Source organism: Colossoma macropomum, unplaced genomic scaffold (genome assembly GCF_904425465.1).
Source record: "Colossoma macropomum unplaced genomic scaffold, Colossoma_macropomum, whole genome shotgun sequence".
NCBI classification, from domain to species: Eukaryota; Metazoa; Chordata; class Actinopteri; order Characiformes; family Serrasalmidae; genus Colossoma; species Colossoma macropomum.
In genome coordinates, this window is record NW_023495132.1 from 15,001 (window position 1) to 37,778 (window position 22,778).

The 22,778-nt window shown below is 42.1% G+C and overlaps 1 protein-coding gene across 1 annotated transcript in view; it reads left to right on the forward strand.

Moving 5' to 3' along the window:
• Positions 1–4,377, forward strand: part of LOC118801035 (antigen WC1.1-like) — a 7,142-nt gene extending 2,765 nt beyond the window's left edge. The window contains exons 3-5 of the mRNA XM_036561228.1: positions 108–233; positions 3,744–4,067; positions 4,268–4,377. Of these exons, the coding sequence (XP_036417121.1) occupies positions 108–233; positions 3,744–4,067; positions 4,268–4,377 (560 nt within the window). The remainder of the gene's footprint in view (positions 1–107; positions 234–3,743; positions 4,068–4,267) is intronic.
• Positions 4,378–22,778: the final 18,401 nt, after the last annotated feature.

Here is a 22,778-nt window from a genome sequence, read left to right on the forward strand (position 1 = left end):
TGAACAATGTTAAGATCCATTGTTACACACTATTATTACTTTTAGCATTGTTTTTAATATCTGTAAATATACTATGTTCTGTCTTAATGTGATTCAAATGCACACAGATCACAGAAAGTCCAGACTTGCTGATGGTCCTGGTCTCTGCTCTGGGAGAGTGGAGGTGCTTCGTGTGAATACCTGGTCCACAGTGTGTGATGGTGACTTTGAACAGCAGGATGCAGAGGTTGTGTGTCGAGAGCTGGGCTGTGGGCTTCCTGTGGAGGTGCTGGCAGCAGCTGCTTTTGGCAGAGGGAAGGGTCAGGTGTGGTCAGAGGAGCTTCAGTGTCGAGGCAACGAATCTCAGATTTACTTCTGTCCAACATCATCTTCACTCAAACACAACTGTCAACATGAGAATGATGTGGGACCTATATGTTCTGGTTAGTATAAATAATTGATCTCTCATTAAAATAAAATATTATGTGTTCAGTAGGTATTTCACTTTCAGTGGTTTACAGGTAATGATTTGTATTTTATCATTCTCATCATCATCATTGTTAACCGCTTAGTCCAGCTAGAGTCGTGGTAGCAGTTGGGAGAGCAGAAACTCTCTAGGCCAACCTGGAGTTAGAATCCCTCCAGCGCGTCCTAGAACGACCCCGGGGTCTTGTCCCGGTAGGCCGTGCCTCGTACGCCCCACCGGGAGGCGTTCAGGGGGCATCCGGATCAGATGCCCGAACCACCTCAGCTGGCTCCTCTCAATGCGGAGGAGTAGCGGCTCTACTCCGAGGTCCTCCCGGATGGCCGAGCTCCTCGCCCTATCAAATAGAGTGTAGCCCACCACCCTGCGAAGAAAGCTAATTTCCGCCGCTTGTATTCGCGATCTCATTCTTTTGGTCATTACCCATAGCTCATGACCATAGGTGAGGGTCGGGATGTAGACTAACCGGTAAACAGAGAGCTTCGCCTTAGGGCTCAGCTCCCTCTTCACCACTACAGTCCGGTACAGCGACCGCATTAGTACTGCTGCCTGTCCCAGCCTGCGGTCAATCTCAAGATCCTTCTTCCCATCACTCGTGATACTTAAACTCTTCCACCTGGGGCAAGTCCTTTCCCCTTACCTGGAGTGGGGATGCCATCCTTTTCCAGGCTAAGACCATGGACTCAGACTTGGAGGTGGTGATCGGCATACCAACCGCTTCACACTCAGCTGCAAACTGCTCCAGTATGCCCTGGAGGCATCCATGTAATCCAGCCAAAAGAACAGCATCATCTGCAAATAGCAGAGACGCCACCCTCCGGCCTCCACACATAATGCTCTCCTGACCACGGCTACTCCTTGACAACCTGTCCATGAATATCACGAACAGGAGTGGAGACAGGGCCCAACCCTGGCGGAGTCCAACGCTAACACTGAAAGAGTCCGGCTTAATGCCGAGTATACGAACACAGCTCTCACTCCGGGAGTACAGAGATTGAATGGCCTGGAGTAGCAGCCCCGGCACCCCATACCCCCGGAGGACCTCCCACAAGATATCTTGGGGAACATGGTCGTAAGCCTTCTCCAAATCCACAAAACACATGTAGACTGGGTTGGCAAATTCCCTTGCCCCCTCAACAATCCGTGAGAGGGTGAAAAGCTGGTCCATTGTTCCACGGCCAGGACGGAATCCTCATTGTTCCTCCTCAATCTGAGGTTCAACTATTGGTCAAAGTCTCCTTTCTAGCACCTTGGCATAGACTTTCCCAGGGAGGCTGAGCAGTGTGATACCCCGATAGTTGGCACACACCCTCCGGTCCCCTTTCTTAAAAATAGGGACCACCACCCCGGTCTGCCAGTCCAAGGGTACTGTTCCTGAGGTCCATGCAATATTGCACGACAGCCCCACAATATCCAGAGCCTTAAGCATCTCCGGACGAATCTCATCCACCCCCGGTGCCTTGCCACTGAAGAGCTTGTCAACTCCCTCAGTGACCTCCACCAGGGAAATGGAGCTTGACACGCCAGAAGCCTCTGGCCCTGACTCCCATGAGGGAGGCATGTCTCCCGGATTAAGGAGTTCCTCAAAGTGCTCCTTCCACTGACCGACAGTATCCTCATTTGAAGTCAGAGTTTCTCCACGCCTGCCGAATACAGCTTGGGTGCAGCCACCCCGACCGCTCATGAGTCGCCGGACAGTCGCCCAGAACCTCCTTGAGGCCGACCGAAAGTCTTTTTCCATGGCTTCACCAAACTCCTCCCATGCCCTGGATTTTGCTTTGCTGGATTTACCTATCTGCTGAGTCGGGAGTCCTTCGGGCCATCCAGTCCCTAAAGGCCTCTTTCTTCAGCTTGACGGCCTCCCTCACCCCAGGTGTCCACCAGGGGGTTCTTGGGTTACCACCCTGACAGGCACCAACAAGCTTTTGGCTTCCACAATGGAGGTTTTGAACACGGTCCATTCAGACTCCATGTCCCCTACCTCCCCCGGGACATGAGAAAAGCTCTCCCGGAGGTGGGAGTTAAAATCCTTCCGAACAGGGGCCTCTGACAGTCGTTCCCAGCACACCCTCACTATTCGCTTGGGCCTACTGGGTCTGACCATCGGTCTTCCCTGCCATCTGATCCAACTCACCACCAGATGTTGATCAGTTGACAGCTCAGCACCTCTCTTCACCCGAGTGTCCAGAACATATGGTCCCAAGTCAGATGAAACGACAAGTCGATCATTGACCTATGACCCAAGGAGCTCTGGTACCATGTACACTTATAAACATCCTTGTGTTTGAACTTGGTGTTCGTTATGGACAATCCATGCCTGGCACAGAAGTCCAATAACAATTCACCATTCGGGTTTAGATCGGGCAGGCTGTTCTTCCCAATCACGCCTCTCCAGGTCTCCCAGTCATTGCCAACATGAGCATTGAAGTCTCCCAGTAAGACTATGGAGTCTGTAGGTGGGACCCTTTCCAGAACCCCGCCCACTTGCTCCAAGAAGGCCGAATACTCCGACCTGTTGTTTGGTGCATAAGCACACATAACCTTCAGAGTTTTCCTCTCTGCGATTTTAATTCGCATTGAGGCGACCCTCTCGTCCACTGGGACAAACTCCAACTGCACGGCTGCCAGCCAGGGACTCGTGAGTATCCCCACGCCCGCCCAGCGCCTCTCACCCTGTGCAACCCCTGAGTAGGAGAGGGACCAACCCCTATCCAGGAGTTTGGTTCCAGAGCCGACACTGTGGGTGAAGTTGAGCCCAGCTATATCTAGTTGGTACCTCTCAACCTCCTGCACAAGCTCCGGCTCCTCCCCCCCAGTGAGGTTACATTCCATATACCAAGAGCCAGTTTCTGCCGCAGAGGCCTAGGCCCCGCAATCTCCCACTGCCTATATGGCACTGCACCGCTCCCCCATGCTGGACCTTGCGGGTGGTGGGCCCACATGGTCTCCCCACGTTGCCTCTTCGGGCTGAGCCCGGCCGGGTTACGTGGGCTGCCCGTACGTGGGCTGCCCGGGGTCAGACTGGTTTGGGGAGGGAAGTGGCCAGATCTGGGTTGACATGTTTGATTGTCAGGGGAACGAAACACACCTGTCAAAATGTCCCATTTCATCATGGAGTCGAACTGCATGCTTTCATAAACAGGATGCTGGAGTCATCTGTAATGGTGAGCTCTCAAAACGTCTACTCCATCTATATAATATATAATATAAAGCATGTTTGTAAATTATTGTATCATGGCAGCCACACTGAAATATAAAATTTTTCATTAAATGATCTCAGGGTCGTCTCTGGTGTTACATGAGGGGCGAGTGCGGTTGTCTGGAGGGATGGAGTGTGAGGGGGAAGTGGAGGTGTACTTCAGGCAGGACTGGAGGAGAGTTCTGCTGGACTCCTGGAGTGAGTCTGATGCCTCTGTGGTCTGTAGACAGCTGGGCTGTGGCTCCATGTTCAGCTTCTCCAGCTCCTCTCCATCCAGTCCTGATCACAGCCACATGTGTGTGACGGGTTTCAGTTGTTCTGGAAGTGAAGCTCATCTGGGGAACTGCAGCAGTGCAGAAACAGTCAACTGCAGCTCCAGAGAACAGCTCTTAATCACCTGCTCTGGTAAGTGTTATGACACTGAAACATTGCTCTAGCTAAAAAAAATCAAATGCTGATGTGAACCGATCTATTTGAATTTACTGAAAAAACAGGTATTAATATAATTTTCGCAATAGGAAGAGTAAAGTGTTTATCGTGTTTTAAAGTAATATGTTTTGGTATATTTCTGTGTAGTTGTTTGCTGTAATGTTTGTGTGTTACAGCTCTTAATGTAGCCATCAGGCTGGTTGGCTCTGGGGGAGACTGTGCAGGAAGGCTGGACGTTTTCTACAGCGGCTCATGGGGGACAGTGAGTGATGACGTGAGATATTGAGGATGCACAGGTGGTCTGCAGACAGCTGCAGTGTGGAGCAGCCCTCAGTGCTCCGGTACCAGCCTGGTTTGGACCTGGAACTGGACCCATATGGCTGAATGAGGTGGAGTGTGAGGGGAACGAGACGTCCCTGTGGAACTGCAGATTTCAGCTGTGTGGAGAGGATGAATGTGGACACAAGGAGGATGTAGGAGTCGTGTGCTCAGGTAAAGTGGGCTAACTGTTGCTAATGTTGAAGATTTCAGTGTTTTGTATAACTTCAATTGACAACTAAAATGCAATTAACTAATTAACCACTAACTCATACTAATTACATTAGACTTAAAGCAGTGATTTTAGAATGATTTAGACTTTTTTACAAAGTAGTTGTATGGGATCATTGGTAAAATCGTGATTCTTGTATGTGATGAAAAATAAAAACATCATTGGTCAGCCCTGGTCCAATGACAGGTTTTGTTGGTTTTCTAAACGCCAATAAATACATATTATCATCAGAAAACACACTTATACACATTTAAATGCACAATTAATGTTTATTTGCTGTACTGAAATTGTTTAACTGTGCAAAGTCACGGTACCTGTTGCGTTTTATATATTTTTAATAAAAAGTGATAAAGTTAAGAAAGTGCTAACATTACCAGAAAAATGCCACATTGAGTTTGTTCCTTGTATAGGAGGAGTTATTTTCACTTAGAAAAACAATGCAACATGTAGTTTGATAGTTGTTTTTTTTTTTCAAAATGCATTAAACACCACTTTCATTATTTTAACTTTTTTCATGATATACATTGTTGAGAGTGGACTTTATACATACACGAAATATCATTGCTATTTTATAATTTTTACAGCATTTGTTAGGATATAAAAATATGAATACATTCAACTCATTCCAAACAAAAATTTTCTTTCTCTCATCAGAGTTTAAAGAGATCAGACTCACTGAGGGCTGTGAGGGAAATCTGGAAGTGTTCTACAATGGAACCTGGGGTAATGTGTGTGTAAATGGGATGGATGAAAAAACAGTAAATTTGATCTGTCAAGAGCTGAACTGTGGAAGATCTGGAATTGAGTCTTGGGCCAAAGCAAGAGTGGAAACAGCTCCTAACTGGCTGGATAATCTGAAATGTAGGAAACATGCCTCCACTCTGTGGCATTGTCCATCTTCCCCCTGGAGACAGAACTACTGTGATAAAAACACTGAGGTGGCTCGCATTACCTGCTCAAGTAGGCAGATCTTTTGTACAATTTGTGGTATTTTAAATGATAATGACAAACTTAATGAAGGAAAATATTGAGTCTATAACACTAAACACAGTGAGAGACAAATATGTTCTGCAAGTCAAAATCAGAAATGCCAAATAACACTAAAGACTTCATTTTGCTTGTAGTATGTTTGTATTTTCTGTTTTGTTTGTTCTTTCTCCTAAAATAAAAAAACATCATCTCCACCTCCGTAGGTACTTTTTATGCCTTAATTTATTTTTCTAATTGTTTCTGATTAAATAGTTCAGTTTCTGTTTTCATTTCAAGGTGGTCAGCCAGCAAAGTGGATTCCTCCACAAACTTATCGACCAGCTGTCCTCTTCATCTATCCAGTGTCTCTCCTGGTTCTGGGAGTGCTGCTCTTCCTGGCCTTAGTGCTTCTGGTTGTGCTGTTTTACCAGAACAGAGTGCTCAGGAGAGGTAGAGAGAGCCAGAGATCATCTACAATCCACTTTCTTTACATTCTCTAAACATCATTAGTCCTTCAGTCTGTCATCAGTCTTTTCTTCTACTGAACTGGCTCCATGTTTCTCTCTGTCTCCCTCACAGTGCTCTCTAAGAGGAGGCGTAAGACTCTGACTGAAGCAGTCTATGAGGAGATCGACCGCAGATACATCACTAAAAGAGCCACTGTCTCAATTGAAAGGGGTTAGTGATGTATGGAGTGTTCTACATGAGACTTATTGTATTGAATTGAAATATTGTTACTATCCAAGAAACACAAGTATCTCCAAAATGGAGTAGGAGAAGCCTGCAACATTCTTTACTCTTAATGTAAGTAAATGTAAAGATTATTTCAAGCAAATTGGGAGCACAATTTTGTACTGGTCCATTCATCATGAAATTTTCACAAAATTCTCAAAGTTTGACAAAAAGAGATCTACATGTCATGTAGCATGTTATTTCTGCTGATAAGCATCTGTTAGGCAGCTGAAGTCAAACTGTGCAATTCCTATAAAACTTCCATTTTTGTACATACAGTAAAACCGCACAGCTGCACGTGTGTATGTGTGAGAGAGAGAGAGGAAGGAAGGAAGGAGGGGTAAGTGTGTGTGTGTGTGCGTGTGTGTGTGTATGTGAGAGAGAGAGAGCAAGAGAGAGAGAGGAAAGGAGGGGTAAGTGTGGGTGGGTGGGTGGGTGGGTGAGCAAGTGACAAACAAGTGAATGAATTAGTGTCCAAGTGAGTAACCAAGTGAGTGAGGGATGGAGTGAGTGAGTGACAGGATAGGCATTTGAGTGAGTGAGTTACTGAGTGATATGAGTATATGTGAGGGACCAAGTGAGTGAACAAATTAGTTAGTGACTGAGCCAGCGAGAAACTAAGTGTTTGTCCATGTTACAAAATGAGTGTGTGTCTGAGTGATGAGTGAATTGCCTAGTGAGAGTGATCAAGTAAGTAAGTGAATGGTTGAAGGAGTGAGTGACCAAGTAATGAGCATGTAACCGAGTGACCAAGTTTGTGACCAATGAATGGCCATGGAAGCAACCAAGTGAATGAGTGGCTGAGTGATTGAATGAGTAATCAAGTGAGTGACCAAGTAAATGACCGATTGAGTGACCAAGCAAGTGACCAATGAGTGGGTGACCAAGAAAGTTAGGATACTAACTTACTTGGAGATACTTGTTTTTTTTTTTTTATTTTATTTGAGTGACCAAGTAAGTGAACAAGTAAGTGACCGATGAGTTAGTGACCAAGCAAATGACCAAGTAAGTTAGCAAACGACTGATTAACTGACCACGAGTGACTGACCAAGTGACTAACTGACCAAGTGAATGACTGAGTGATGATTGAGTGACCAAGTAATTAACCAAGTGGCTAAGTGAGGGAATAAGTGGCTGTACGAGTGAGTGACTGACCAGAAGTGACTGAGTGAATATCTAAGTGACTTAGTGAGTGAGTGAGTAAATGACCAAACAAGTGAACAAATTAGTGACTGAGCGAGTAAGTGAGAGACCAACTGAGTGACGAAGTGAGCAAACAATTGACGGACCCAGTGAATTACTGAGTGAGTGACTAAGTAACAGAGTATGTGACCAAACAACAATTTCTACAATATAGTTAATGATAGAACTGACAAGTATGTGGGTTCACAATGAAACCAGATCATACAAAAATAATTGAAGCAGATTGTAAATTAAGTCAGGTAGTGAGTGAGTGAGTAAGTGAGTGAGTGAGTGAATGAGTGAGTAAGCATGCGTCTTATTGAATTTGTCATTATTTGAATGAGCAACAAAAAGTTTCATAAAAAACAATTTAAAAAGTATTCATTAATTGAGTGGCCACATTTCTTAATTTGTTCCCACAATTAGCAACTCATTCTCTCAATTAGCAATTCGTTTTCTTGATTGGTTGGTACACAGAACTGTTATATTTAACTCCTAACCTAACATGAAAACTGCAGTTTCACTATTTCACTTTTGTCTAAATGACCATAATATGTAAGGTTGTAGTACACAAGAAATAAATATCTGTATGTTTCTAAGTTGGTTTGACATTATGAGGTCTAATAATGAAAGTTTAATAGATGTATATGAGTATTAAAATCATCATAGAATAAATTTCTGTTTACTATTTATTGGTTTGACATCCTGAGGTTCCTAATGAGAGTTTACCAGATCTATTCTTATTTTTAAATATAAAATACATATTAAAAGTGAAAAAGAAGGAGAAAATAATACATAAATGTGTATTTGAAAGGTGATTTGACACCATGAGGTCAAAGTTGAAATGAACATTGTCAGGTTCATTTAACTATATTTGAAGAGTAGAGTCTTACATAACTATATATAATGAAAACAGTGGGAATCCTTATACATATTTAAGCATGTTGAAACATTGATGCTTAACATTTTTTCCTGAAATTCTGCAATGACCACCTAACACTGCAGCTTGATGCGCAAGCAGAAAGAGTGCTAAGCGGATCTTCTGTGTCTTCATCTCTGTTAAATATAATCATTACAAAGTGCAGTTTAGTTAAGTTTGTGGTCTCAGTTTGTTGGCTGCTTTCATTTCATTAAACTGCAATTGCACTGATGAATGAGTGGAGCTAGAGTGTCCTCATAACCCACCCCAATCAAAATCAAACCTAATGAGTGCATCTCTGTCCATCATTGCATAAATCTAAACACATCAAAACCTGTTGGTTTCAGCGTGTAACAAGGCAGAACAGACCAGGCACTTGTGGTAAAAGCAAAAGTTGAAGATTTTAATGCAGGGGTGTCTAATCTTATCCCCAGAGGGCCGGTGTGGCTGCAGGTTTTCACTCCAACAAAGCAGGAGGTCACCTGATGAAATGTTTGAAGACTAAGACCAAGTGATTAAACTAGTAGAATCAGGGGAGCTCCAGCTTGTTTGGAGTGAAAACCTGCAGCCACACTGGCCCTTTGAGGATAAGACTGGACACCCCTGTTCGAATGCAACAAAGATCAACCAAACACAGGGGATAGTCGAGGGCCAGATGGAGGTCAAAACTGAGAGGTAGAACACGAGAAACAGTAGAGTAAGCCCAAAAAAAAAAAAACAAAGACAAAAAACAAGGTCAAAAAACAAGCCAGGTCAAACAGGTACCAGTAGGAAAAAATGAACCTGCGGTATTCACTAAAATAAACTGTGGCTATACTTTGCAACGAGTGAGTAAAATTAAACCATCTTCATAGGGCAGAGTTGATGACATTCAGGTGAGGCCAGTTAGAATTCAGATGATAGAGAATTGGAGAAAGGTCAATGATTGGCTGATGCTGGTGGGGTGAGCGTCACATGCTCTCCCGAAAGATTCTGGAAGTTGGAGTCCAGGAGAGGATCAGTGTCCTGAGTGTTAATGACTACAGAGCCAGAGGGAGGCATGACACAGTGAACCAGCCTATTTGTGCACAGGACAAATAAAACAGCCTGTATCTACTAGCCTACATTAATTTTGCTTGCAGACATAAAAGAAAATGTGCACGTAAGTAAAAGAAAATGAGAGAACAAATTGTTAATCGTTGGAACAAATTAAGAAATCGTGGCCACAAATTAAAGAAAATATGCACACAAATTGCAAAACGTTCCCTCAAAATAATTTTTATTTTTACCCCTGGCCCCCTGGGGCTCTGTTTCAAAGGATGGTCATAGTCAGTTAAATTGTTCCTGTAGCTGAAGTTCAACAAAATAAAAAGTCAACTGATGATAAGATAAAATGTCGTGTAAAGTCAGACATCAACATTTAAGCATGTGATATACACATGCACATTCTATGCTGTATTTTATTGTAGTTTTTAAAGAACAGATCCATTGAACCCAGTGACACCTGAGCAGCAACTCATCAGTCCATATGTCTAGCATGATGTGATTATGATTGTGTAAGTTAAATAAAATTTAAATAAATAACAGAAGCTTTTCTATTTCTTCTTACATATTGCAGTAATGCACAAGCATCACATCACTGAATGTACCAAACAGAGCTGAGCTCTAGTGCTGTAATTTGATGGAAATAAACCATTTTGGATAAAATCTTTGTGAAATCCATTTAACTGTAAGATGATGAAAAAAGTGAGAAACAGTTAAACATTCTCACACCGATCCTCAAGGTCATTCTCATTGTATCCTTCTACTGAGTTTCATGACTATGTGAGTATTGGTTGGTTCATTCCTGCTATTTGGTGATGTTGCGACAAGGTAAATCAAATAGATTTGTTTACATTCCATTACACCTCAAAAAGTAGTGTAGTTTATTTGCCATTATTCATCTTTTTTAAATCTGACATTATCTGTATAAGCATTCTGTTGCAGAGGTATCTAGTTGAGTTTGTGTAACCCGATGGACAACCCGATAACTGAGGAAGCTAAATCAGACATTTGTACAGTAGGTCTGTTCCATGTAGATGGGTTTGTACTGAATTTGACAGTCTTGCATGATGTTTAGTCTACTGTTTTGCTAACTGACTATTGCTAAATGTTCTCAAAGGCACACATTTGCACCTAGCCGGCTAACAACGTCTGTAGTTTAATTTGGTTTGCTAATCAGAGTTAAATTGGTTTGTTATGTTTGGTAGGTTTTTTGTATAAATGTTATTGTACTATATGGTATTATACACTTAAAAACAAGCGGTGAGATGATTCAAACAGGTAAAAGGACAGGAAGGGTTCTTAATGTCAGATGGACTTGGTCTTGCTCTCATTTGGACTCGGTCTTGATGTGGACTCTGCCCCTTTTAAACTCGGCTTTGACTCCGTCGTGACTAGTCATGGTCTTGGACTTGGCTTGGACTTGATAAAGGCGGTCTTGACCACAGCCCTACTAATTTTTTATGTCTTTCCCAAAGATCTAAATGCGGGTGTCACTTTAGACACTGTTCCTATTGAAACACTAACCAATTGAACATTCTTTGGGACTGGAGCTCTGGAGATCTTTTCCTTGTGTCATCTTGATCTAAATTTGAGGTAAACTGGGCCTGATCAGCAGTTTATTCATGCAACATAGAATGGTAGGATGCTAATTGCTTGGCTGTATTATGCAGTACACCTGTCTAGGAGCATCTGGGGTCATTTTTTTTATTCACTCATTTATTCAGGTTTGTCCTGATTTTTTTTATCTCCCATCAGAGGTTCACAATGATCCACAGCACTCAGAGGATTGCGGGAGGTTCTGCATTCTGAATGTGTTTGATGACTGTTCTGCTCTCCTCTAACAGGAAGTATCCTCTCTGAAGAACAGAATTCAGGATATGAGGATGTGGCTGAGGAGCTTCCCTCAGGTAAGAGGACCAGAACACTTGTGTGTTTGTCCACTGAGAAATATTACAATCACCATTTGGAAATAAGAGAATTCTTCACAACATCCATGTCTCTTAAGTCATGGTTGTGCGAAAACATTTACAGTCCAGTATAGCATACATAATAAATAATAACATATAACAATGATGTTAATTTAAATAGCACCATTTTAAACCCATGGATTTTTTCACAACAGTTATAAAATGCACAAATCAACAATAAACAAAATTGGTGTAAAGTCTCTCAGCCAGCCAGCCCAGAAAAACTCATTAGTTGTGGTTTAAAGTTTGTCAGTCCAGCACAGTGTGGTCATTTCCCTGCTCAAAGTCACCTAACACCTGGCAATTAACAGATGAGTTGAATCAGGTGTGTTTGAGAAGGGAAATACTCGAACTGTTCTGGACACTGACCCTCCAGGACTGGAACTGAAGAACTCTAACTGCTGGTTATGCTTTATGTGGTTTTCTAGTGACATTTTCTGCTTTTTTTCCGTTTTGAAGTGAAATTCTCTTTGTATTTACAGTAAATCTTCACACAGTTAGTAAAACAGCAGTTTGTGTGGACAAAATCTATTAATCAATTTTTATTGCTTTGGCACAAAGTGCATAAATTCTTTTCTCAGTCAAACTCAACCATCAACAAAACTCTGCATATCTACAGAATTCTATACATGTTTACAGACTCTTTAAAAATGTTCAAACTAAGCTCAAAACCTGAGCTTAAAATGCTCTCCATGGTAGATACACAAACTCACACCAAATGACCCATGGCATGACACAACAAAACACAGACAACAAATTCACACATCCCAAACTAGCAACCAACAACAAAAACAACAACAAATGTCTGTTCAGTGAGGAGGCGGAGGCACACGCAGCGTAGCTTTGCATACCACGGCCTTGAAGCCCCTTCTGAAATGCAGAGCAAATAGAAGATGCCACATACCCCCACCCCCACCAACCCAAGGGTTAGCTGTCTCAGTGGCCTTTACAGTCCAAACAATGTCTCGGGTGTATGGGAGAATGTCACCTCAACCATGGTCTCTCTGCAGCAAAAGTTTCAGAATGTCCACTGTCCTGATGAACACAAGTGCCTATTCCCTGGCCATGACCACTCTTGACTCCTTTCTTGGCTGTGTCTCTGGTGCAACAGCTTCTCCTGGACCAACATAGTCTCTCATTCACTAGGCTGGTATGGTGCAAGCTGGTATCTATGGCCACAAAAACATAGATGTTCTAAGTGTCGGTACTGGTGAAGGGGCCCAGGACATCCACAGCGACTCTCTCCATTGGTGCAGCGGAGCCAGCTGGGGTAGTCCCTACTTTGTTGCGCACATGTCACAGCAATGCAGTTCCATGTCCATTTGGTAGCCTGGATGATAGAACTTCTGCTGTAACCGCTTCAGGATCTTGCCCATGCCCAAGTGTCCCATGCCAGGTGCTCCGTGCACCATGCTCAGCACTGTCCTCTGCAGGATGTGTGGCAGCAGCAACTGCCACTCTGTGTGGCGTGTAGATCCGTGCAGTAACACATCTGTGCAGTCTGGTTTCTGCCCTGCTTGAAGCCAACTGCATGCCCAGGAGAGTTTGGCATCCTCCTCCTGAGCATGGCAAAACTCCTTGGGAGCAACCATGTCAAGTTCGGTACCACAGGCAGCAACAGCGACAGCAGTGGCATTCCTCTCAACTGTCTCCACTTTCTCCTTGAGGCATGCACAGAACCAGCACTCCTCAGCAACACGCAGGTGGCAGGACAGCGCATTGGTGTTACTGGGCAGGTGCCCAGCAAGGTGTCAGATGGTGAACTGGTACTCCTTTAGTGCCGTTATCTGTTTCCTGATCTGACCCTTGGACTCATTTAAGTTCATAAGCCAGGTCAACGAGGTGTGATCAGTCTGCAGAACAAAGTGGACACTGTACAGGTAAGGTTTGAAATTGTCCAGCCCTACCACAATGGCCAAAAGCTCCCATCGCATCACACAGTAGTTGAACTCTGGCTTACACAAGTGCTGGCTGGAGTACACAATGACTCTCTCATTTTAGTCCTCTACTTGTGAAAGGATGGTGCTAATGCCTTATCATTGGCATCTGTGTCCATGATGAATCCAATACCCACCTCTGCTCCTCTGTTAAGCTCAATCCGCTCCCTGCCACAGCTTATGCACCACTTCCACCATTGCACAAACCTCACCACTGCTACTCTCCATGCCTTCTGATTCCTCTATTGTTTATTGCTCCATCAACACTGATGAGGGTGCTGCTCGTGTGCACCAACCACGACCACCAGGGATCCATCCACTGGTACAGGTGATGTGTGTTCAGCTTCTCCTGCACTGGTGGCATCATTTACAAACATTTGTGGTATTCTTGATCTGACAGCATGTCACACCCCCCAGAGCCCACCAGCTCTAGCACTGTGTGTTCAGCTCCTCCAGTGCCAGTGGTTTACTCCACCAAAGAAGAAGGACTTGCTACTAGGGAGTCTCGACTCTCCACCTTGATTTTGCCATTGGCTGCTGCACACTGTCCTACTTGCCTCTTCTCCAAGCCCAGCATTGCCTTTTTGAGGTCAAGCATGGCCCCATCCACCAGGAAATCTAAGCGAAGTATCCTGTATGGGCGCATGTTATTCAGCTCAGGCCCCCCAGGATGACCAAGAGCCGTTTCCTACCCCTCATGTTGACTCAGCTGCTGATGACAGACCTGAGTTGGACAATTTTCACCTACCAGCCATCCAGTATGCCGTTCTCTCATTTCCAGTTTATGCTGCACTCTATACAAAGCCTGTGATGGCGGCTGTTCTTGCAGGCAATGGGATCAGTGCTGAATGTTATTTGCTCTGTCACCCTTCGCTTGGGGGCCACTTTGCACATCACCCCCTCCTCGGAATCCTTTGCCACATAATACTGTGTTACTTGCCTTGATGTCTTTTCGATGAGGCCCATTGCTTCTGCTTTAGTGATGGCTGCTTGAAGGCTAGCTGGTATGACGAGCTGCAAGTGCCACCTCAGTTCCTCCAGTAGCAGAACATTCAGGAAATACTTCAGCGCCAACTCCTCCTGTGCTGCCCTCTTGGATGCTGGGTATTCCTGCCAGATCATTGTGTTCTGCTCTGCCGCCAGTATGCTTATCTGCTCTCCCTTCTGTATCTGTCTGCCCAGTAGCAGCTTCCTAACTGACAGTGCAGCTGGCATCTGCCCAAACCGCTGCATCCATGGACCATGCCGCTAGGTCTCTTTGTTGCTCCAGTCAGCAGGTCCATGAGCACCTGGAGCATTTTTCATTCCAGGGCCAGGCTTAGCTGAATCACAGTGATGTCCACTGTCCGGCCGCAATGCTGGGCAACTACTTGTAGCTGCGCAGAATACAGCTCCCAGGCACCTTCGCCATTGTAGCATGGTAGGTGCTCACCGTCTCCTTCTCGCTTGGCTCCAGCTAGGTTCTGCCACTGGCTGGCACTACACTTCCTCTTTCACCACTGACTGCTGCCACGCTGTCTCTTTTGCTGTCCTCTGTACAGCCACTGTGCAGTTTCTCTTGCTATCTTCTGCCAACTTCCCCAGCCAGCCTGATTGCTCTTGGCTGGCTAGACCCATCCAGAAGGATGTAGGCGTAACACTCGGTACCCCGATCCCCCAGGCTCTGTCTTTGAGTTTGCGCCTTTGAGTTTGCGGAACCACTGCTCAGTTTCTTCTAATCCAGTAGTGATATTCCACTTCTGACACCAAATGTAATGTGGCAGTGAAGAATAACCAGAGAATGCCATTATTTCTTCTCTAGGAATTGCTCTTCCTTCAGCAGAAATGGCCACTGAAAACCAACCGGAGCAGCGAGGATGGTCACTTTCAACTTCTCTTAACGGTAGACACACAAACTTATGCCAAAAGATCCATGGCATGTCACAACAAAACACAGGCAACACATATGCACATCTCAAACTAGCAACCAAAAACATTAACAGTAATAAAAATAACAATAAATGTCCATTCAATGAGGCATCCACGTTCCTAGACCCCCTTTTGAAACATGGAGCAAGTGGCAGACACCACAGTATGAGTGTTGTAGTGCACTTTGAATGTGAGATGAAATGCTGTGCAGTTTTTAAAAAGTGAATTCATTATTGAAAAAGTGTACATAACCAATTGTAAAAAAAAATGTAATATAGAGTCTAGTTTGTTTCTCTGATTAAAGATTTGATTAGTGTCTACATCAGAAATGATTTCTGCAAATACTTATTTTGATACTGTAGATCACAAAAGACTTCTGAAATGTAAGATTATGAAATTGTTCTTATATTAAAGCCTCTGTGAAGTAAATAAGAACATAGTCATTATATTTGTATACTATTATTTTTAAATTTGATTAAAAGCAATAAACTTTGCTGTTTTTGTTCCAGTGAAGGATAAAGAGGTGCTGGAAGAGTGTACGACTGTTTGTGACAGAGAGAAAGAGACAGCGCTGTGGAGAGAGAGAGAGAGAGAGATGTGAGGGATTGTCAGTGTGTGAGGGGATGAGAGGGCGGGGGGTGGGGCAGAGTAAGGGTCTGGATCTGTGTTTGAGTGTTATGTCTGAAAGTGTCCTCTACTGTCTGCACTGACATTATTCCCTGTAACCAACCCAGTTCATGATAATTCACAGCACTCACAGGATTGTGGGTGGTTCTGCATTCTGAATGTGTTTGATGTCTGTTCTGCTCTCCTCTAATAGGAAGTAACCTCTCTGAAGAACAAAATTCAGGATATGAGGATGTGGATGAGGAGCTTCTCTCAGGTAAGAGGACCAGAACATGTGTGTGTTAAACTCCATTCAGCTGAGAACTATTACAATCACCATTTAAAAATTAGAAAATTCATTATAAATCCATGTTTCTTCATTCAAGTTTCTTTTAGCCATGTTTCTTTTATGACAAGAACAATGAAGGCTCAGAGTAAATACAATAATTCAAGCATCAAAGGAGGGTGGCAAATAGTTACATGTATTTAAAAGTGATGTGTTTTGCTCCATTTGCAGCAAAGTTTCCGACTGGAGAAAAAGCAGAATATTATGATGATGTCATCTCCAGTGGCCTGATAAGTGGGATCCTTTATTGATTAATCACCTGATTTTATCTTTAAACATTAAACCACAATATAAAAATATGACTGCTCTGTTTGTAAAGTCAGCATCTATAAAGTCTGCATTTATTTGATTTAGGTGAATCAGCAAAAGAGGACACAGCGGAGAGCTATGATGATGTCATCACTGCTGGACAGATCTCTGATAGTGTAGCAGGTGTGTTTCTGTTTTAGTTTAGACAGAAGTTGAAATTAAGTACACATTAAATATCATTACAAATGCTGTGAAAACGGAATAATCAAATAATTAGTATTTGTAATGAGTTTTTGAAGCATTTGTGGGGCTGTACTGTCCTTTACAGCAGAGGTCCACAGGAGAGTATTTTGGGGCCCACAACATATGCTAAACATACCTGCAAAATCTGACCAAAATTAATTTATTTTTATTGAATTACATTTTGTAAAATAAACAAATGTATTTTTAAACAAAACAAACTAGATTTAAAAATATGAAATTCAAATGTAATGACTTAATCAGTAACAATATAGGATCATAAAAACTCTACATTCATTGATTATGTTGGAAACACTTTACAAATACAGTTGTGTAACATATGATTTTATATCCTTTAAACATCTCTGTGTTTTGGTGTAGAGGATGTAGCAGAGAATTATGATGATGTCATCATTGCTGATCAGAGCTCAGCTGTTGTAACAGGTTTGACTTGTAATGTAACAATACTGTAATTTCAAACATGAACACAGTCTCTGATGATACTGATGCTGATTTAATGACATTTATCTCTACATTTTGACAGAAGACATGACAGATAACTATGATGATGCTGTTTCCGCTGGACCAAACTCCAACACTGTGACATGTAAGGTGTTATTAATGTTAAAGCTTTAGCACAGTTAAAATGTCAGTTTTGTTTCTTATTGTTATCTTTCCATGTTGGTGTAGTGGACAAACCAGAGAACTATGATGATGTCATCACTGCTGGACAGGATGTAGAAGGAGTGAAAGGTGAGTGGCTGATCTTGTTGTTTACACCACTGAGGAGGGTGGAGTACATGATTTTAATTACACATGAGGTCTTATGTAGCACGTCTACATTATTCAGGTGATATGATAAATAAAGTGTCCTCATTATTTTAATGTGGGGCACAACACTGCCTTTTTTATTAAGTACAGTCTTCATTCACTCTTTAAAGAAGTGCATACATATTTATTCATGTGCAGACAGTTCAGATGACTATTTTATAAATCATTTTTACTTGCACATTCATTAGTGCAGTTTGTATCACTGAGTGAGAAGTGTGCACATAAATAAGATTGGAAATGATTAGTGCAACGTTGCCATCTAGACAGGACTGGAAGTAATCAGTCTAAGAATCAATGGATAATGCAGGTGCTCAAAAACTGAAAGGGAGGTTGGTTGTGTTTTTGTTGGTTGTATCTTTTATTCAAGGACACAGAATAGATCTGTAGAGCTGAAAGTTCTGGAGGGTCATTATTTACATTCTTAAAAAAAGATGGTTCTTGGGCTCCCGAGTGGCGCAACCGTCTAAGCGTTGGCCCTATCATCAGGAGATCGCGAGTTCGATCCCTGGTGATGCTACAGCCATCCGTAGCCGGGAGTCCAAGAGAGCACAATTGGCCTCGCTCTCTCTGGGTCGGTAGGATGGCCCCTCCTTCTCCCCCCATCACTCAGCGCGATGCTAGTCAGCGCAGGCGTCTGTTAGCTGACGTGACAGATCTGGCGGTTGGCGCTTTCCTCCGAGCGCGTTCGGCTGTCCAGTGACGTTGCGTGAGCGGCAGTTCGAAAAGAAGCGGTTGTTGGCTTCACAGGTCTCGGAGGAAGCCTGTGTTAGCCTTCACCCTCCTAGCGTTGATAGCATCGTGTGATTGGGGGAGTCCTAACTAGCGGGTGGAATTGGAGACGACTAAATTGGGGAGAAAAATCGGGTAAAAATTAAAAGATGGTTCTTCAAGGGTTCTTTAGTAAAGAAAATGGTTCTGTGTAGAACCATGAACACTCAAAGAACCCTTTGTATGATTAAAGGGTTCTTTGCATCATGAACGCATTCTTCAGGTTGATGGAGAATGTGTTGTAGATGGTTCCATACAGAACCTTTTTAAAAAGCGTTCTGTATAGCACCAAAAAGGGTTCTTCCATTTTAACAAGCTTGATATCGTAACAATAGATGGACCCTTTTTGGTGCTATATAGAGCCCTTTTCAAAATGGTTCTATATAGAACCATCTACAGCACATTCTTCAACAATCCCTTTCATGACGCGAACAACCCTTTTCTTTGAGTGTTTGTGATCTCACAGTCTCACTGTCATCCATATAGAACCATTTTCTTTACTAAAGAATCCATGAAGAACAATCTTTTTTAAGAGTATAATACAGTTTGGAGGTTTCTACATTCAAACACACTGACTAAACATAGTAATTGACAGGTGAGTTGAATCAGGTGTGTTTGATCACTAAACTGAGAAACAAGGAAATCTGTGCTGGACACTGGCCCTCCAGAAAGTTGCATGAAGGATCACCATGAAGGGGAATCAGACTGAAGTAAACTCGTTCAGTATTCACTGGCAACTTTGTAGCTTCTTCTACACATGGATCATCTTAGCATTATGGTGGAGTTTTAATAAATACTGAAAAGAAACTTTTAAAGATGAACTTTGTGAGTTCCAAACACTTAAACAAACTTAAATAATGCTCTGTTTTCTGTTTTCCTCTTTGAGCATTTCTAGAATACATTAACTATATAAGAAGGATGTGTGTTTTTATTATTTCAGAGTTTTAATGCATTGTTTTACAGACTATGATGACGTGGAGGAGGAGCCTCAGCCAGAACCTCAGACAGTGATGAATCGTGACTGAGAGTTCACAGCCAGTGTCTTTCCTCAGCAAATTACGTTCAAACCTCTTCAGGCGCAATAAGTAACATTATTATAGATCACAGTTCATTTTGTTATGGAGGATAAATGGGATGTAGTGGGTTAAACACCCCCAAGTGTGTTAACAAATTATATTTTTTAAACATTTTTGTTTTAGTTCTACCAGCCTGAGTGAGCTAGAAACATTTAATTATACATCTCATTTCATTATTTATTCTATCAAAATGATTATGATCTTATTTTGATCTCTTTATCCAACTTTATCTTCAGGAAAACATTTTGTACCTGATGTGGTAAAGGTCATCAGTTAAAAGGTTTTATGAGAAATAATCAATTTGTTGCTAAAACATTCATTTTCAATTACAATTTGAGGAAATGATTGTTTTGGATTGAAGGTCTACAGTTAAAGGGCTGTTTATTGCTGTATATAATTTATGAAGGAATTGAACAGAACTGAAAGATGTTCTGAAGAATGTATAGCGTTCATCAGTCAAACAGTGAGGAAAGTGCTGTTTCACAGTAAATCATTTTGTATAACAGCTTCTATTATCAATATTGGCTTTCAAAATCAAGCAGCTGCTTATAACTGTTTATTGAGCAATAATGTAATGTAGCTTACCAACCAAACATGCTGCACTGCAAAAATGGTTCATCATTTCAGTTTAAAACATTGTCTTCTTTTTTTTTAAGGTAACAAGCACTGGGTTCACTGTTTAAGCACAAATAAATAATTTGAATGAAATAAGAAAATCTACATCAGTTCAAGCCTCCACGAATATTTTTGTTGTGGATTACATCCACGCTGGCTGCATGTTAAATTATAGTATAAAGATATTCTGAGTATAATGAGAGTATAAAGTTGGTCTTTGTGAGGCTAAATAAGGAATTCAGGGGAGAGGACACCTACACTCATAGATTGCAAAGTCAAAAGTGGTAAAACAAAAAGGTTTTCATGGTCTTAACGTCAAATCATTCCAAAAAAGAGAAATTAACTTTTGCAGGAAAGCTTTTTTTGATTTCTTTAAATGTTGAAGTCTTGTGAGGAAACTTGTAGATGACCTTTTACAGAAAGAAGAGTCAGTATTGTTCCACTCTGCACTGATGGCTTCTGATGGCATTGACAAGCTAGTTTGTATTTAATGTCATACCAAATATTCTCTATAAGGTTTAAATCTGGACTCTGACCAGGACGAAAACATTAGTAAAAAACATTATATTTTGGGTTTGCGCCCCCCCACTTGATACATCATGCAGTTGTTTCAATGTAACATTTCCAGTTGCACTGACAGTGAGAATCTTGCTGTCTTCACCTCATCTTTGAGTAGAGGCAGCTTTTCATAGTCCATCAATATAACATAATGTAAGAGAGCTCAAACTTTATTTCCTTGTTCTGTCACCAAGTACTAAATACATTTTGTTATAACAATGCAATAAATGATTTTTACACAAGAAAGTGATTTGTTGTACACTGTGGAAAAACTTGCTAACTCAATTAGCATTTAAAGTCAAGCTAATATTTTAATCTTTTTAGAAATATTTTAAGGCTTTTTTAATTCGAGCAGTTGTGTTGATGCACATTTTCCATTTCTGTCAAAAATAGAACGAAAAAACAATTATATTTGAGGGCTAGTTTAATTAGCAGTTCATTAATAAGTGTTTCTCAACCACTTCATTGTGAAGCAAGTCCATTTTAGTACATTTAAGTTCTTTATTCATCAACAGAAAAATTTGGGCACAGGCAATATTTCAATATTCACATTGAAAAAAAAAACAACAATACATTAGAAACTGGCCATTTTTCAATTTCATACATCAAATCAGAAATTTATGTGTGTAGATTACAGGTTGTTAAACAGTCGAACGATCCCAGACCAGTACAACACCCTGCCTTGACGATGCACTGAATGGCTTCTTAGGTCATTCTTAGGATTTTGTTGCTATTCTTACATACATGCTCACAACTGCAAAGCTCAATGCTGTTGGACATCGATGGCTTGCTGCTTTATCCACATATGATTTTGATCTCCAGTATCGCCCAGGCCGACAGCATAGACGCAGACCTGCTGTCAAGGAACGTTCCTGATGAGGACAACACTGGTGAATGGGAGACGATACCTCAGTCTGGGAAGAAGTCTATCTGTCAGCGAGTGGGCATCCACTAACTGGAGTTAGCATGTGGGATACCTGGTTCATGCATACAGTAGCTCGAAGGGCAATGAGTATGGAGAGAGAGAGCTGCTCCATTGCTGCTGCAAGCGGTTAGGGATTTTCAGCTTAAACTAAGCGTTTACAGTGACCTTTACCGCTGTCGAAGCTAAGATATTTTAGCGCATTTATTGAGTGTATAACTTAGTAGGTTTACTTAAGTTGATAAAACTGTTGTATTTCGGCGTCTACAGTGTGACTGTAACTAGTCTGGTGTATTAGCCTTTTGCTAAGGATCCACAGAGGCAACCTTGTATACCATAGGGAGCTTTGCTATCGTAGCTGGCGAGAACACAGCGTGCAACGGACTTGTTTACACATTTGCTGAGTAGTGCAACAACCAGACAGAGCTCTGAACAACCATGTTGTTCAGAGGTCCTCTGGCATCGGTGGAGACTGCTGCTAGCCAGTTCATCAGGCGAGTTGTGTCGTCTTAAAGAGGAGGGACAGCGACCGCTACTGTGCTGAACACTTTTTCACAGTTTCAGAAGGTAACTTATTAAGGTAAGGTGCTTATTTTATTTGGCTCTTGTGAGCGAAGTGCACAGTTACTGTTTTCGTGGCCACACCATACTCAAGCTACGAAACAGTTCTGCCACGGGGGGTTGTGTAGTGGTGTGTGTGTGTGTGTGTGTGTGGGCCCACATTTACTAAAAGAGCTGTTATGAATGATTTACTAAACGTTAGAGCTGTTATGAATGCGCTGTTTGCTGTTCAGAGTTAAAAAGCTGGTATGAATGTGCTGTTGAGAGGTATAAATAGATTTTTCCCTATGTTGTTGTTAGACACAGTGAGATTTCTGTTGCACACACTGATGTTTGAGGCTGGTTAATTTGGGTTTTACCTAATTTGTAAGAGGAAAAAAGGAACTTTTGTTAGCTTTGTGCAGTATATTCCTTGACTTGAGTTGGAGTCAAAGTAGCCTAAGACTCAAGAACTGTACCACAGGCTACTTAATCCAAGTACATTGATAATTTTGTTTCTTTTTATTTTATTTGAGAGACATTTCATATCCACACAGTGACAATTTTATAATTAAATATATTCATTTTACTCCAGCTACAGCTGTGTGCTTGTGACTGTGTGGTGTTAAAACTGAAAACTCTGTTTTTAAGTGAGCCCAGACAGCAAACCAATATCGCCACACATGTCCTCTACTGTATATATACCTTGAGAGGACCAAAAAGAATTAGAAAATGGTTTACCCCCACTC